At 33.1% G+C, this 16,208-nt stretch overlaps 1 protein-coding gene and 1 long non-coding RNA gene across 2 annotated transcripts; both read right to left on the bottom strand.

The window, feature by feature from the left end:
• Positions 1 to 799: 799 nt before the first annotated feature.
• On the bottom strand, positions 800 to 1,966 carry LOC139431977 (uncharacterized). The gene is made up of 4 exons (XM_071200303.1): positions 1,804 to 1,966; positions 1,578 to 1,737; positions 1,419 to 1,493; positions 800 to 1,090 (listed from the first exon to the last, which is right to left on the bottom strand). Exons 1-4 carry the CDS (start codon positions 1,881 to 1,883, stop codon positions 851 to 853), a joined length of 555 nt encoding a protein of 184 aa, XP_071056404.1. The 5' UTR covers positions 1,884 to 1,966; the 3' UTR covers positions 800 to 850.
• An 11,910-nt stretch (positions 1,967 to 13,876) lies between these two features.
• On the bottom strand, positions 13,877 to 15,102 carry LOC139432175 (uncharacterized). Its single transcript, XR_011642041.1, has 2 exons — positions 14,995 to 15,102; positions 13,877 to 14,667 (listed from the first exon to the last, which is right to left on the bottom strand). It is a non-coding gene; the product is annotated as an uncharacterized lncRNA (long non-coding RNA).
• Between the last annotated feature and the right edge of the window lie 1,106 nt (positions 15,103 to 16,208).

Raw genomic sequence — 16,208 nt, 5'->3', positions numbered from 1 at the left:
CACTCCTATCTATCCTTGTTTAACTAATGAAAACTTCGTATGGTACTTTCTCTCTCACATAAACTGAATCGATGTAGATGGCGGTAGTGTAGTCGATCGATAAATACGAGCGGGAATTTGAATGCTCGTTTGAATATAAATCTCATTACTCTTTAAAATTTTTTTTAATAACAAGTTCCAAAAAATCAAAAATTTTCATCTCAAAACTTGAACAAGTTGTAAGATAAAAACAGTGATTTTTTGAACTTGTTATTAAAAAAAACTAATAAAATATAATTAAATAAAAATGCAAACTTCAGAAGAACAAATCTATGTATATTTATAGACAAATATTTACATTTAATCATTTTCATGCTCATGGGGGCGTTTTTGTACAATGGTAAAGCATTTGCTTCAAGGCTAGAGGAAAACCCATTAAAAACTCTAACATACCATAAGTCAAATAAATTTCTAGACAAATTTAGGAATACAAATTGCAGTTGCAAACAACAGATTTAAGACAGCCAGAATAAAAAAATTCTACAAAGCGACTAAAATTAAAAGTATTACAGCGAAAACGAGCAGTAGACAGAATTAATGATAAAATGTTGTTTTACTTATAAAGTAATTATTGTTTTCAAATTAAGAATTTATATAAACTTTAATATTTCTTTTTATTTGTCTCTGTTCGTATCAATTAGAACAATATTTCAGTGACCAGAATAAATTATAACATAGCGACCAAGACGAGAATTAAAACAAAGCAAAAAGGAACAATATTTCAGTGAGTAGAATAAAGTAACAGAGCGACCACACAAGAATTAAAACAAAACAAAAAGGAACAAAATTAAGTCTTGAATGGCATTTGTAGTTAATACTTCTTCAGGCAGACACATTCTGGTGTGCTTAACATATCTCTCAGTGGTTCTAATGTGGTTTTATTTTCATAATTCTTTTTAAGTCTCCGGATCTGTTTCTCTTTCTTCTTTAAAATTCGTCGCAGTGATTTTTCTTTGATTGTTGCACTAGACTGGCTCTTCTTAAATACTGACTCTGTTGTTGGATTTGTAGCGGAGGAAGGTATGGCAGCGTCTTTTGTTATATTTAACTCCTATAAATATACAAAGTGTTATTTTATACACAAATCCGGTCGTTTTTGTTGATAATTTTACAGTGATCATGATTTTATTTACTTAAATATATATTTTTTTAGTTTGTTGCACTTTTGTTGCATCATCAATAAACATGTATTATTATTATTGTTAAATGCCCACCTACATTACAAAGTAAAAAAACCTTCTTCAGTAAAAAGTGATAATGTATTAAAAAATAACAATAACCAGCACAGAAATTAATTAATATTTATTTCTGACAGCTCTCAGCATAATATGGTATCCTATCAATGTTACTGCTAAAGTGAAAATAAAAGTAAAACTTACTATGACAGAATCCGTTAAATTATCTTGCTCCAGTTCAGGCTGTCTAAGCGATTCACTCGTTACAATGTGTGCTTCCTAAATAAAGAAAATGTCATTAGAACTGTAAATTTAATTCTAAAAGTAAATGGAAGCAATTAGAAGTAAGAAATTAGAATTTACATTCATGATCACTCTTAAAGGCTTTGCATCTCTTTTTAAGGTCAAGGGGGTCTTATTCAACATAAAGCTTTCCATTGTAAAATGATTGTTGCAAATTCTCATTCGTCTAGAATATGTGTTTTCTGCTGGTACACCAAGACACTCATTCCATGATCGCTGTCTAAAATATTAAAGTAGATTTTCATTTAGTACAAAAAATCTATCTAACTTAAATTTATAAATTTACTTATTGATATTTAATGGAAAAGAAAATAATTTAACCACTTCCTCTACCGAACGTCCGCAAATGTAGCAATTCCTATCCATTACAACTAAATTCTACTATAAAACTCGACTAGGCCTTAAAAACTAACTAATTCTAAGATAACGAACTATGGTAATAAACTAATGAAAACTAACGTATACAAACAAATAAACTACTAAACAAATCTATGTAATAATCAAACGATAAATAGGCAAAACTACACAATAATTAAACAAGACACAGATAAAAGATTGATGAAGTAGATACAAATTTTTAAATGGCTGAATAAGCAAGTCACGCAAGTTCTGATAGAACTGGACCAACTGGACGTAGCTCTGGGATTTACATATTTACGACTTGAAATACATGGCGCCATCTATTGCCTTCTTTAAACTTTACGAGTTTACGACTTAAAAATTTTGAAATAAATGGTGCCATCTATTGGTTTCTTTAAATACTACTGTAACGCGACCATTGCGCCATCTACATCGATTCAGTTTATGTGAGAGAGAAAGTATCATACGAAGTTTTCATTAGTTGAACAAGGATAGATAGGAGTGCCAATTTATTAGCCGGAGTCCGGCCTCTGTATACTCTGTGCGTGAAACCAAACATCGCAGGACACGCAGTCAATTCCCGCTTTATTTCTCCCCACCAGCTGTCCGCAAGACCCGCACTGTTTTGAAGGCATCGGAAAAACTAGTTTTTTATGCGAACAAATTGATACCGACAATAAAATTAAATAATTGGAGATACATGCACTAACGAAAGATATACAACCGGTAAAAAACGAAAGAATGTTATCACGAGTGTGTCAACACTAATTAAACACCACTTCGCAAACTTTTTACCACGAAAAAAATACCATAAAGAACAAACTGCACGAGACGCAACCGGCGAGACGATAGCAACAAACCGCCCAGCAACAAACTTTTTCCTTTATATTTCCACCTACTTCTAGGGCCCATATCTTTGTTGTTTAGAAAGATAGCGAAAAACTAAGCACACGGTTGGAAAGCTTGGTCGTTTCTCTGTCTTAAACCGCTATTTTCCTCCGCCGATATGTTGATAATAAGAGCAAGAAAAAATAAGAAACGTCACGCTGCCACGAATTTTTACCGCGGCTAAACCACGCTTGGGTCAATAACTCTCTTATATGACGGGGAGAAAACTCTAGAACTATATTCATCTTATGGGAAATTTTCTGCTCTTTTCAACGGTATGTAACACATCTCAATCACACGTTTGCACAATCGTTTTTCAGCCCAGCAACAAACTTTCCCCTTGTATTTCGGTCTACTTTTCGGTCCAATATTTTCGTTATCTAGAAAAATAGCGAAAAATTTGCAGCCGTTAATAGAAGGAAATTCAACAAATGGTTTACATATTCGAAAAGAGCTAACCTTGGCCTGTCTTATTTCGAGTTTTCATTTACAGATGCCGTCAATATCTGCCGGCGTCTGTAAAAGAAACGCACCTGAAAGACAACCTACAGGTAGCAGAACGCAATCACTTCTTACCCTAACTTTCTTATTTGATGAAGGAAAAATTGGAACAAAGTTTTACTCGAGAAAGAATTCTAACTTCATTTCATGTTGACAGATAATTTTTCATTCACTCTTAATTTATTTAAAACCGTTTAAAAACATATATGTACGAAGGCTTTCACGGCCGATGTTAATAAAACTAAAACTAACACTAGCACTATCACTACAACTAACACTAGACCTAGAACTAGAAACTTTCGGGTTGAGCCGTGCGTTTTTTGAAAAAATGTTTGACGTTTCGGGTGCCATGTTGCAATCTTCTTCAGAAAACAAGTTGGAAGCGAACCCGAAAGTTTCTAGTTCTAGGTCTAGTGTTAGTTCTAGTGATAGTGCTAGTGTTAGTTCTAGTTTTAGTTTTACGTTTAGAAACATGTTGAACTGTTCAAAAAGGAAAGATTATTTCATGTTACACCTATTTTATCAGAATCTGGAAGAATTTGAGTGATTTTAGACTCGAATTGTTGAATTGTGTTTTGATGGTTTTGAATCTGGTAACTTTACCAACTTTGCATTTTAACTCAGTTCATCAATTTAAAAAACGCGTATGCAAACGCGTAAGCGAAGTGCGTCGGACACCGTTGGAAAGAGCAGAAAATTTCCCATAAGATGAATATAGTTCTAGAGTTTTCTCCCCGTCATACAAGAGAGTTAGTTATTGACCTAAGCGTGGTTTAGCTGCGGCAAAAATTCGTGATTTAGGTAGTTCATAGTCAGAAAAAAGGATTGTGCAAACGTGTGATTACGGTGTGTTACACATCGTTGGAAAGAGCAGTTGTAGAGTTTTCTCCCTGTCAAATAGAAAAGTTATTAGTGCAAGAAATATTTGCGTGTTTTCATCGGTAGGGGCTTTTTCAGGTGCGTTTTTCTTACAGACGCTGATAGATATTGGCGGACGAAAACTCGGAATAAGATAGTCCAAGGTCAGCTCTTTCCGAATATATAAGCCATTTATTGAATTTCCATCTGGTAACGGCTGCACAACGCCGTGAAGTTTGGTAATTTTGAGGTAAATTGAATGCAGCGCGACGTTTCTTATTTTTTCTTGCTCTCATTATCAACATATCGGCGGACGAAAACTCGGTTTAAGATAGAGAAACGGCCAAGCTTTCCAACTGTGTGCTTAGTTTTCCGCTAGCGCGATAAATAACAAAGATATCCGGCCGAAAAGTACGTAGATGGAAATACAAAAGTAAAGTTTGTTGCCAACTGTAGGCTCCTTTTCAGGAGCGTTTTTTTACAGACGCCGACGGATATTGACGGACGAAAACTCGGAATAAGATAGTCCAGGGTCAGCTCTTTCCAAATACGTAAACCATTTATTGAATTTCCATCTGGTAACGGCTGCACAAGGCCGTGAAGTTTGGTAATTCTGAGGTAAATTGAATGCAGCGCGACGTTTCTTATTTTTTCTTGCTCTTATTATCGACATATGGGCGGACGAAAACTCGGTTTAAGATAGAGAAACGGCCAAGCTTTCCAACTGTGTGCTTAGTTTTCCGCTAGCGCGATAAATAACAAAGATATCCGGCCGAAAAGTACGTAGATGGAAATACAAAAGTAAAGTTTGTTGCCAACTGTAGGCTCCTTTTCAGGAGCGTTTTTTTACAGACGCCGACGGATATTGACGGACGAAAACTCGGAATAAGATAGTACAGGGTCAGCTCTTTCCAAATACGTAAACCATTTATTGAATTTCCATCTGGTAACGGCTGCACAAGGCCGTGAAGTTTGGTAATTCTGAGGTAAATTGAATGCAGCGCGACGTTTCTTATTTTTTCTTGCTCTTATTATCGACATATGGGCGGACGAAAACTCGGTTTAGGATAGAGAAACGACCAAGGTTTCCAACCGTGTGCTTAGTTTTTCGCTATTTTTCTAGATAACAAAGATATGGGCCCTAGAAGTAGGTAAAAAATATAAAGGAAAAAGTTTGTTGCTGAGCGGTTTGTTGCTATCGTCTCGCCGGTCGAGACGCATCCGAACACGCTTGTTGCATCCGAAAAACTCCAAGAATGCAAATGAATGATTATTGACTATTTCACTCATATCGTTAACAGCCAATAAGAATTCGCGGTTTTCCGTCAATTGCGAGTATTTCAGCGGTTATTTGGCCGTAACCATGGAGAACGATAATACGAACCTTTGTATTATCGCTTGTTTAACATTTCATTGATTTCGTGACATCCATGAATGTTTCCATAACAATCAATATGATTTTTAAAAAAATATTAAATTTTTAAAAATATGTAAGGTGAGTGTCCCAATTGTTGACAGGGATCCAATAGTTGACAATTTGTTTTGTTAACGTGATATTAAGAATGGTATTTATGATAGGTTGATGTATGCGACCTTATTTTAGTCTCTAAAGTATGTACTTCCATGCAAAAAAAAAAATTTGGCAATATCGGTCACAATAGAAACTATTGGCGCGAAATTAGTTCCGAGTGTAAGTACCTTCATTGAACATCTCCTGATATTTAGCGTTTTGTGTAAGGTAAGTAACACGCAAAAATTATTTATTTCAATGTTATTGTGTTTGTTTCTATATTACCTACTGTATAGTAACAATTATAAGGCATATACATACATGTTTTTATTAACATTATAAACTAAAATCATGTTTGAGGTTAGAATAGGTGGGTTGTCAACTATTAGAACTGTTGCTTCCAGACAAGTTCCTATACTTGACAGTGGTGTCAACTAAAGGACCAATACCATTTTCGCGAACGTTTTATATTTTCAAGGTAAAATTAGTTGGTGAATGGTATAAGACAACATATGTTTAAATGAGTTATATAGGACAGACGGGTCCAATAATTGACATACCTGCCAACTATAAGAACATGTGACATGTCAACTTCAGGAACATCAGACGCAATAAATTATTAAAAATAAATAAAACTGTACCTCATTTCGATTTTTTCGCTTATTTCAATCTTTTTCTCTTAGAATAATGCCGCGCCAACACAAAAAATTAAAATTATATTCCCTGGAAGATTTACAAAATGCCATTGCGGCAGTAAAGCGTGGTTCATCAGTAAATGCTGCCAGTAAAAACTTTAACGTTCCTCGGACTACAATTAAATACAAACTAGAAGGAAAGTATGAGCTAGATTGCCGAATGGGCCCCGAAACAACACTTACAAAGGACGAAGAGGAAATTTTGGTAAAGTGGATATGTTCAGTTGCCGACGCCGGATTTCCTGTAACTAGACTCCAACTTTTGGATTCAGTTCAAATGTTAATAAAGAAATTAAATAGGCCTAATAAATTTACCAAAAACCGACCAGGCAGAAAATGGTATAAATGCTTTTTGCGTCGGCATCCTATTATTTCAGAACGACGGTTTTATTTTTCTGTTTCATAGTCGTTTTTCTCGTGCTCATGTCAAGTTTTGTTTCGTGCGTTTCGTTCTTTTTAAAGTGTTTTAAAATATTTTATCTATACAATTTTATTTATACACTGTGTTTTTAACTTTAATTGCTCACAATAACATACATCATTATTGATTGATATATTTCAATTTGTATTCTTTTCATTATTTTTGTTTTAATGACGTCGTGGGTTTCTTTTTAACTATTTGACAGTAAGTTTATGATTGTAATACTTTTATTATGTTTTTCATTATATTTAATTGATTATAATGTGATTGCTTTTACGTAGATTCGGCTGATGATGGACTAAGCTCGAAACCGGTTCGGAATAAATTGATATTAAGCACGTAAGAAGTTTTTTATATAGTTTAAATTTGAAATTTAAAACTTGCAACATGAATCCCAAACATACATCCATGAATGTTTCCATAACAATCAATGTAATTTATTAAAAAAATATTAAAATTCTAAAAATGTTTATATTTTTTATTCATGAAATAGTCTAGCCATGTACAACAAGACAATCGAAAATACTAGAATCTCGACGTATTGCCTTAAAAAACCGAAGGTCGAGTGATGTTTCAGGCAATACGTCTCGTATTATCGAGTATTTTCGATCGTCTTGTTGTATAATATATGAAAATTGGAAGTTTAATTAAGGAAATAATGAAATTAAGAGAAATACGAACAAAGTTGCATAAACGGGCGGTCATAAGGTATCAATTTTTGGAATTTTATAAATCTGGAGACGGAATCTGTAGCAGATCGGGATAATGTGTGAAGTATACTCGTATGTTGTTAATTTAATTATCTACAACTCAATTAGAAAGATTCCTATATCTATCTGTGGCAGTTGTCAATGTATCATCAAATTCCTCAAAACCATACCTGAAGTATCAGAAATTGATTGCTTTTGAGTGTACAAGAAGTAACAAAGTACTACATAAAATTTAAGCACTAAAGTTCTTAACAGGAAAGGTTGTTAACTCCAATGATGTAGGGAAACTATGTTCTCGTTAGTTTCATAAGATGTGTTTATTCAAAAATTTGTCGAGCTGGAAAAGGGAGAATTAACAATCAAAGCAATGAGGTGTGGCGCGAGGACTATAAACTTATCAACTTAATTTGACAAAATTTTTACTAATTCAATTGACTTAAAGGCAACACAACTTAAGGGCAACACCATACTAAAGCCCAAAAAAACTGCAAACAAGGTACAAGCAGTAAAAATTAACAGTTAATATCTAAAAAGACAGCCGACGAAAACACATTAAAAGATGAGAGAGAAAATGGCCAACCACCCACGCGATTAATCAGAGAACACATAGGCAACCCAAACAGCAACTGATTAAATATTAATTAGAAACTATGAGGCTACTATGTCATTGTGTTTAATCTTAATTAAACAAAAAAGATTTTTTTAATATTACAAACAAATTAGGAAATAAATTAAAATAATGATAACGCAAGGTTCGAACCGACCCAGTTAGCGGTCGCAACAACACCTGACGAAGTGCTGCAACTCAGCAGGTCCATCGATCAATTGCCGATTAAGGATCGATATCGGCAGTGCTCAAACAAGAATTGAGGACGTAAAATAATTGTTAATTTAATTTTTGTAAATAAGACACGATTGTTTTGGAATCAATCGCACATTGTAGTTTTAAGGTTTTGTATATAAACTAAAAATTTGTATAATAAAATTTAGTATGAATTAATTATCTACTCGTCTTTATTTCACCACCTTCCTACAACAGATAACCAGGCATAGTCCGGATCTGTTCACATTGAACTTAAATATAGGCAAAAATACAAATTAAATGACTAACGGAAACCTAACTACAATTAACAGCCTTATTTTTTAGATGCTATTTGTAATATTTCCGCATAAGAAGGACTAAGAGCCTCCAAGTCAATAACGAAGTTCAAAACGTTAGGCGTGGTTTTTATGTAGCACATACCTATAAATTGCCTCTTACAGAGAGATTCTCAGAGAGCACAAAGCAGTACGAGTACTGTTATTTTTTACGTCTCTTTGATGTTGTTGAACTCTTGATATGACTCTCTGACCAGTCATTTCAATGTAGGAAAAATGGCAGTGTAACAAACCGCCATTTTCAAGTGAAAGGGATTGTAGTATGAAAGTGATCTTTAGGAACTTTGGAAGTGGGTGTCGTTGAAGAATTTAATGGTGTTAGTTTTAAGGTTTTAAAAGGGTTAATTTTAAGCGTTGTACGTTCTTCTACGTTGTAAAGGATTAACGCGAAAAGGAATGGCACCTCAGGGCACACATTCTTTTCTGAGGAAGGGGGTGATGTAACAAACCGCCCTGTATATTAAATTGCGTTTTGTATAATTATTTTGCTTAAGTCAGCTTTATCGCCTGGTGGTTTGTGGTGGGTAATTTGTTAAAGAAATCGAATCTTCCTATCGAAATTGTGCCTTGAAGCCACCTCCTGAAGCGTCCGAATCCTGGTGGAAAAGCGTCGTCGTGGCGTAGAATAAGTAAGCATAATTAATTACTATTGTTCTCTTGAAACTCATAACCATCACTAGTATTTGTATCCATAATTAACGTTCCGTTATCCAAAATTTGTTCAATTAGTTTTTTTTTCTTCTTTAATATTTTAACTTAATTTTTTTGGTTGTTTTAATAATAATAATAGTTTATTGGCATAAAAGAATACTACAATATAAGTAATACATTAAAATAACTAAGTATAGAGTTTGCCAAAGGGTATTTCCATCAGTAAGCCAAATTATGGCACCCTGGTGTTCCTGGAAATCCCATACACAAAAAAAAAGAAATATATAAAAAAAACAAAATAAAGTAATAACAAATCAAAATTAAATTCAACCTGAAACAATTATCGTGGCCGATAAGTAAAAAACGAAAAAAATATAAAAAATGAAGAGCCTAAACAAATAAAAATTAATAAATGTCCCTAACAAACTAAAAAGAAAAAATATATATATATATACACTAATTCCAGTTGAAGGTAGAACGACGCGCTAGTCATTAAGCAATTTAAGACGCAGAGACTCTTTAAAAGTGCGAAACGATGGTTGAGCAAAAAGCAGACTGTACTTATTCAAAATACATGCCGCGTTATAACTAAAAGACCTCTTGAACAATTGGGTACGGTGACGAGGAATATCGATGAGGTCCTTACGCCGTACAAGGTGGTAGCTTACTTGACACAACTTTATAAAGAAAACAACCAAAATGTAACTGACGACGACTTGACATACTCAGCCACTTCAACTCCCCCAGCTTATACGATACTCTCTGACGTCGGCGTATACCAAATATAAAACGAATACAAGAATTGTGAACTACCTGAATACGTCGCGCATCATCGGTCAACAGGCAGTGGCCGTAAATTGTGTCACAGTATGTAAAGTTGGATAAAATTACAGACTCGCAAAGATTCTTTTTAATATCGGCGTTCAAGACTTGCCTATGAGCAAACAGCATTTTCAATTTTGCGTAAGCATGCCTGATCAGTTTATTTTTTGTTTATATTTTATTTTTCTTAATTTGATTGTTAATATTTTTTTATATAAATTCCTGTTTCGTATTATTTCAATTTCAACACAAGGGCTACGATCCTCCCTCCTTTTACTCATTAACTTCTTAAACCGTTCGGCCAAGTACGTAACTTGCCTGGTGGCAGCATCTCAAAAATCTTCTATAATTTTTTCTCTTTTTCTGTAAGTACACGCTACCGTACTTCTTTCATTTTCCGTCCGCATAACGTTGGTGGCGGTGTTCCTTTTACCCCGTCCACGTTACATTGGCGGCAGCACCCGTTACATTGGTGGCGGCGGTCCCTTTCCGCCGCCTACATTACATTGGTGGCGGTGGTGTTCTTCCCCGTCTACATTATAGCAGGAGGAACAATCAATGTTGTAAACTACGTTAGACTTGACCTGTGTAGAAGTTGGATCTTTCAAGTTAGAGAAGAAGTTATTAATTTTATGTGTGCTACTGCTAAGTAATCAGAGCGGAAATTCCCTAAACAAGGCTAACTCGACTAACTCAGGAGTAAGGTCCTTAATGTAAGTTATTTACATACAATACTTCAGCATAACCAAACACAGTACATAACTTATTTTAAAAAATTACAAACTAAATCTACATATATTTTGAAAAACATGTAAATCTAAACGATTATCTTTATCGAAGGGATCGAAAGGATGAATCGAATCCTAACCATTTAACGACCACTTTATTCTTTATTCTCTTTCACACTTTTTTAACAAGATATACATCAGGTGGGAGGAAAGAATAACAGAAGTTGGGAAGAAGAGAGGGAAGACTAGCAGATATAAAAGAATTAGCCAGGAACCGGAGGGAGTGGAAGAGGTGGATGGAGGAATAGCAAAAAGATTTATCCGACGCCATTAGGTATAAGGATCAGGAGAAGAAGAAGAACTTCAAATTCATGAAAACTCCTTTAATAGGTTGTTCATTCATATCTTCTAATAAATAAGAAATTGAATTCGTAATTTGTATTAACAGAGCTCCAATCAAAGTTACTGGTGAATAGACTGTTTTTTTATGAGACCTTTTTATTTGATTAGAACTCTTTAAATAAAGGGCTCTCATTAAAGAAGAGATCTGTTTAATACCTATAAATTGATATACGCGATTCGCTAATTTCAGCCATGTATGAGCCCGGAAAAAGGGTGGAGTGCTGTCGTCGTAAGGATACAAACAAAAAAAATTATGTGTTCAAGAAATACATTTATTATTATTTTCATTTATATGTTCGTATTGAATTAGCATTGTGCCAATGTGGCAAGGGCGAAAATTACAATAAATAAGCGTAACATCACTACATCGATAAGTTTTGTTAAAAATAATGTTTACACCTTTCCTCAACTACTTTCAGTGATATCAAATAAAATCAAGTTTCGGATAATCACCACTTCAACTTGATAGCAATATGATGAATAAAATTTTATTAAATGCGAATTTCGTTAACTCTGACGATATTAACAGAAACAAGTACTAAACATTATTAAAGATTAATGGTGTATTTTAAATAGAATGCGACTAACTATGTATTTTCTTTTAATACAATAAAAATTCTTGTGTTATAGCACAGTATATATAACAGACAGTACTCTCACTCAGTGGCGGCACGTTTGATGTGGCGAATTGATTTTCAATTACCTCGAAGCCATTATGCTGGCATAAAACACAACAGGTCCGCATTAAAAATATTTAAAACGTCGAAAATATTAAATTAAAAAAGTTATTCGCAATTAAATTTCTGAACTGATAAAAACATTAGTTATTGAGTTATATACTATATAACTAATAACGTCATTATTTATAATGTTTGATATTTTATTTTAATCTTTACACTTATCGTTACGGCTCTGCACAAAAACAAACCTCACAGACACACTATCGATTAGCAAGATTTAAACCAGCGTAATGAGGGCTGCGCATGTCTTCCCGCCAAACCGACTGTCTGTTATATATACTGTGGTTATAGTATTCACAATTAGTTTAATTTTGCCTTCTATAAACATATTATAGAACATTGCGGCTCCGTTATTTCGATAAGGTTTTATTCTGCGTGAGTAAAGCGCTATAAGGAAATATACCCTTCAATACCCTAAAAGCTTTCCAATGATGATGTGCCTAGTAAAAGATAATTTACCGTTTATAACAAGATTTAAATTAATATAATTTCAGCAACACCAACTTATTTTGGCTATCAACATTTATAAATACTGGTCGCTCCATAGCACATTTACGCTACGATTTACAAAGCGATGAAAACCAATAACATTTTCTTTTAAACTTAACTTATCTTACTGCAATATCTGATTTTGTTTTTAAGACATGATTTTTTTATTTTCATTGTTTTGAATGATCGTTCAAATAAACAGAGTTGAAATCAAAAAAATGCAACTGTTGAGGGTTTTCGTTGTCACCTTTCGGCAATTAAACAACGTTTATATAAATAACAGGAAATATTCACATCTTAAATTATTATTTATTATTAATCAAATAAACGTTAAATCAATACAAAATGGAATTTAAAAGTGAATGGTGGATTACAATACAACAAAGAGATTTATAGAAATTAAGAAATAATTTCAGGCACACTAAAACTAGATTAAATTTGCTTTAAAATCAATTTTGTCTCATTGCAATATCTCAATCGGTTCTTGAGATACGATTTTTTAAATTTCTTCCTTTGTGGATATAACAGATTTGTCTTGTATTGGTATTGTATATAATAAGTACCGGGTGTCCCATCGGTTGTGGTATTGGTTTTTTTGATACCTAAATTTCAAGAGAGAATCCCTAAATTCGATATGTACTAAGCCACCCTACTTGGCCAGGTGGTGATCATGTTAAATAAATTTTTTATTACACGGTTTCCGAATAATTTGCAATAATGTTTAAAAGACGAAATTTTTGGTTTTATTTTTTAACGATTCTTATACGATAATATATACGATAATAACTTATTCTTATTGGATCGTGAAAAAGATGGCGTGCTGTTGAAGCGTGTTTGGTCGTCACTCCCATTCAAAGTGTTATTTTATACAGTTACTGCAAGTGAACTTAGCCGAAATTGTGTAAACTTTTATCGTGAAGTGAATAATATCGTCTTGTTCGCGATCAGTATTTCGAAAGTCTTGAGGTGATAAGTTTTACTTTTAGTTTATTTTCGTGATCTCGCCATTTCTTGGAGTCCGATAAAAACTAGTTTTCGGGTATACATCACATACAGCTTCGTGGTCAATGTCCCAAACATTGAGGTCTTATCACAGAGTATACAGAGGCCGGACTCCGGCTAATAAAAGTGGCACTCCTATCTATCCTTGTTTAACTAATGAAAACTTCGTATGGTACTTTCTCTCTCACATAAACTGAATCGATGTAGATGGCGGTAGTGTAGTGGATCGATAAATACGAGCGGGAATTTGAATGCTCGTTTGAATATAAATCTCATTACTCTTTAAAATTTTTTTTAATAACAAGTTCCAAAATATCAAAAATTTTCATCTCAAAACTTGAACAAGTTGTAAGATGAAAACAGTGATTTTTTAAACTTGTTATTAAAAAAAACTAATAAAATATTATTAAATAAAAATGCAAACTTCAGAAGAACAAATCTATGTATATTTATAGACAAATATTTACATTTAATCGTTTTCATGGGGGCGTTTTTGTACAATGGTAAAGCATTTGCTTCAAGGCTAGAGGAAAACCCATGAAAAATTCTAACATACCATAAGTCAAATAAATTTCTAGACAAATTTAGGAATACAAATTGCAGTTGCAAACAACAGATTTAAGACAGCCAGAATAAAAAAATTCTACAAAGCGACTAAAATTAAAAGTATTACAGCGAAAACGAGCAGTAGACAGAATTAATGATAAAATGTTGTTTTACTTATAAAGTAATTATTGTTTTCAAATTAATAATTTATATAAACTTTAATATTTCTTTTTATTTGTCTCTGTTCGTATCAAGTAGAACAATATTTCAGCGACCAGAATAAATTATAACATAGCGACCAAGACAAGAATTAAAACAAAGCAAAAAGGAACAATATTTCAGTGAGTAGAATAAAGTAACAGAGCGACCAAGACAAGAATTAAAACAAAACAAAAAGGAACAAAATTAAGTCTTGAATGTCATTTGTAGTTAATACTTCTTCAGGCAGACATATTCTGGTGTGCTTAACATATCTCTCAGTGGTTCTAATGTGGTTTTATTTTCATAATTCTTTTTAAGTCTCCGGATCTGTTTCTCTTTCTTCTTTAAAATTCGTCGCAGTGATTTTTCTTTGATTGTTGCACTAGACTGGCTCTTCTTAAATACTGACTCTGTTGTTGGATTTGTAGCGGAGGAAGGTATGGCAGCGTCTTTTGTTATATTTAACTCCTATAAATATACAAAGTGTTATTTTATACACAAATCCGGTTGTTTTTGTTGATAATTTTACAGTGATCATGATTTTATTTACTTAAATATATATTTTTTTGATTTGTTGCACTTTTGTTGCATCATCAATAAACATGTATTATTATTATTATTAAATGCCCACCTACATTACAAAGTAAAAAAACCTTCTTCAGTAAAAAGTGATAATGTATTAAAAATAACAATAACCAGCACAGAAATTAATTAATATTTATTTCTGACAGCTCTCAGCATAATATGGTATCCTATCAATGTTACTGATAAAGTGAAAATAAAAGTAAAACTTACTATGACAGAATCCGTTAAATTATCTTGCTCCAGTTCAGGCTGTCTAAGCGATTCACTCGTTACAACGTGTTGTAGTGTATCCAAATTCAACGATACCACAGTGTGCTTCCTGAATAAAGAAAATGTCATTAGAACTGTAAATTTAATTCTAAAAGTAAATGGAAGCAATTAGAAGTAAGAAATTAGAATTTACATTCATGATCACTCTTAGAGCCTTTGCATCTCTTTTTAAGGTCAAGGGGGTCTTATTCAACATAAAGCTTTCCATTGTAAAATAATTGTTGCAAATTCTCATTCGTCTAGAATATGTGTTTTCTGCTGGTATACCAAGACACTCATTCCATGATCGCTGTCTAAAATATCAAAGTAGATTTTCATTTAGTACAAAAAATTTATCTAACTTAAATTTATAAACTTACTTATTGATATTTAATGGAAAAGAAAATAATTTAACCACTTCCTCTACCGAACGTCCGCAAATGTAGCAATTCCTATCCATTACAACTAAATTCTACTATAAAACTCGACTAGGCCTTAAAAACTAACTAATTCTAAGATAACGAACTATGGTAATAAACTAATGAAAACTAAGGTATACAAACAAATAATCTACTAAACAAATCTATGTAATAATCAAACGATAAACAGGCAAAACTACACAATAATTAAACAAGACACAGATAAAAGATTGATGAAGTAGATACAAATTTTTAAATGGCTGAATAAGCAAGTCACGCAAGTTCTCATAGAACTGGACCAACTGGACGTAGCTCTGGGATTTACATATTTACGACTTGAAATACATGGCGCCATCTATTGCCTTCTTTAAACTCTACGAGTTTACGACTTAAAAATTTTGAAATAAATGGTGCCATCTATTGGTTTCTTTAAATACTACTGTAACGTGACCATTGCGCCATCTACATCGATTCAGTTTATGTGAGAGAGAAAGTATCATACGAAGTTTTCATTAGTTGAACAAGGATAGATAGGAGTGTCAATTTATTAGCCGGAGTCCGGCCTCTGTATACTCTGTGGGTCTTATATATAATCTAGAGTGCGTATGCTATTGTCCCCACCACGCCTAAAATGAAGCCAGAAAGGTCGCCATGTTAGATGTACCAACTTAGCGGGAAATTCGAAAGTCTGATATATATGCAAGAATTTACATTATTATAAACTGGAAAGACAGAAAATAATAACCAAAACAAAAC

The sequence above is a fragment of the Onthophagus taurus genome, chromosome 11 (genome assembly GCF_036711975.1).
Source record: "Onthophagus taurus isolate NC chromosome 11, IU_Otau_3.0, whole genome shotgun sequence".
Classification (NCBI taxonomy): Eukaryota; Metazoa; Arthropoda; class Insecta; order Coleoptera; family Scarabaeidae; genus Onthophagus; species Onthophagus taurus.
This window is presented reverse-complemented; position numbering and strand designations above follow the sequence as displayed.

Bases quoted from the DNA above. Each gene is read 5' to 3' on its own strand.
- LOC139431977 (XM_071200303.1), bottom strand. From the start codon at position 1,883: ATGGATAGGAATTGCTACATTTGCGGACGTTCGGTAGAGGAAGTGGTT. The intron at 1,738-1,803 runs GTAAATTTATAA...TTAATATTTTAG, and splicing joins TTTCCATTAAATATCAATAA to ACAGCGATCATGGAATGAGT. The intron at 1,494-1,577 runs GTAAATTCTAAT...TTCTTTATTTAG, and splicing joins CTTTAAGAGTGATCATGAAT to GAAGCACACATTGTAACGAG.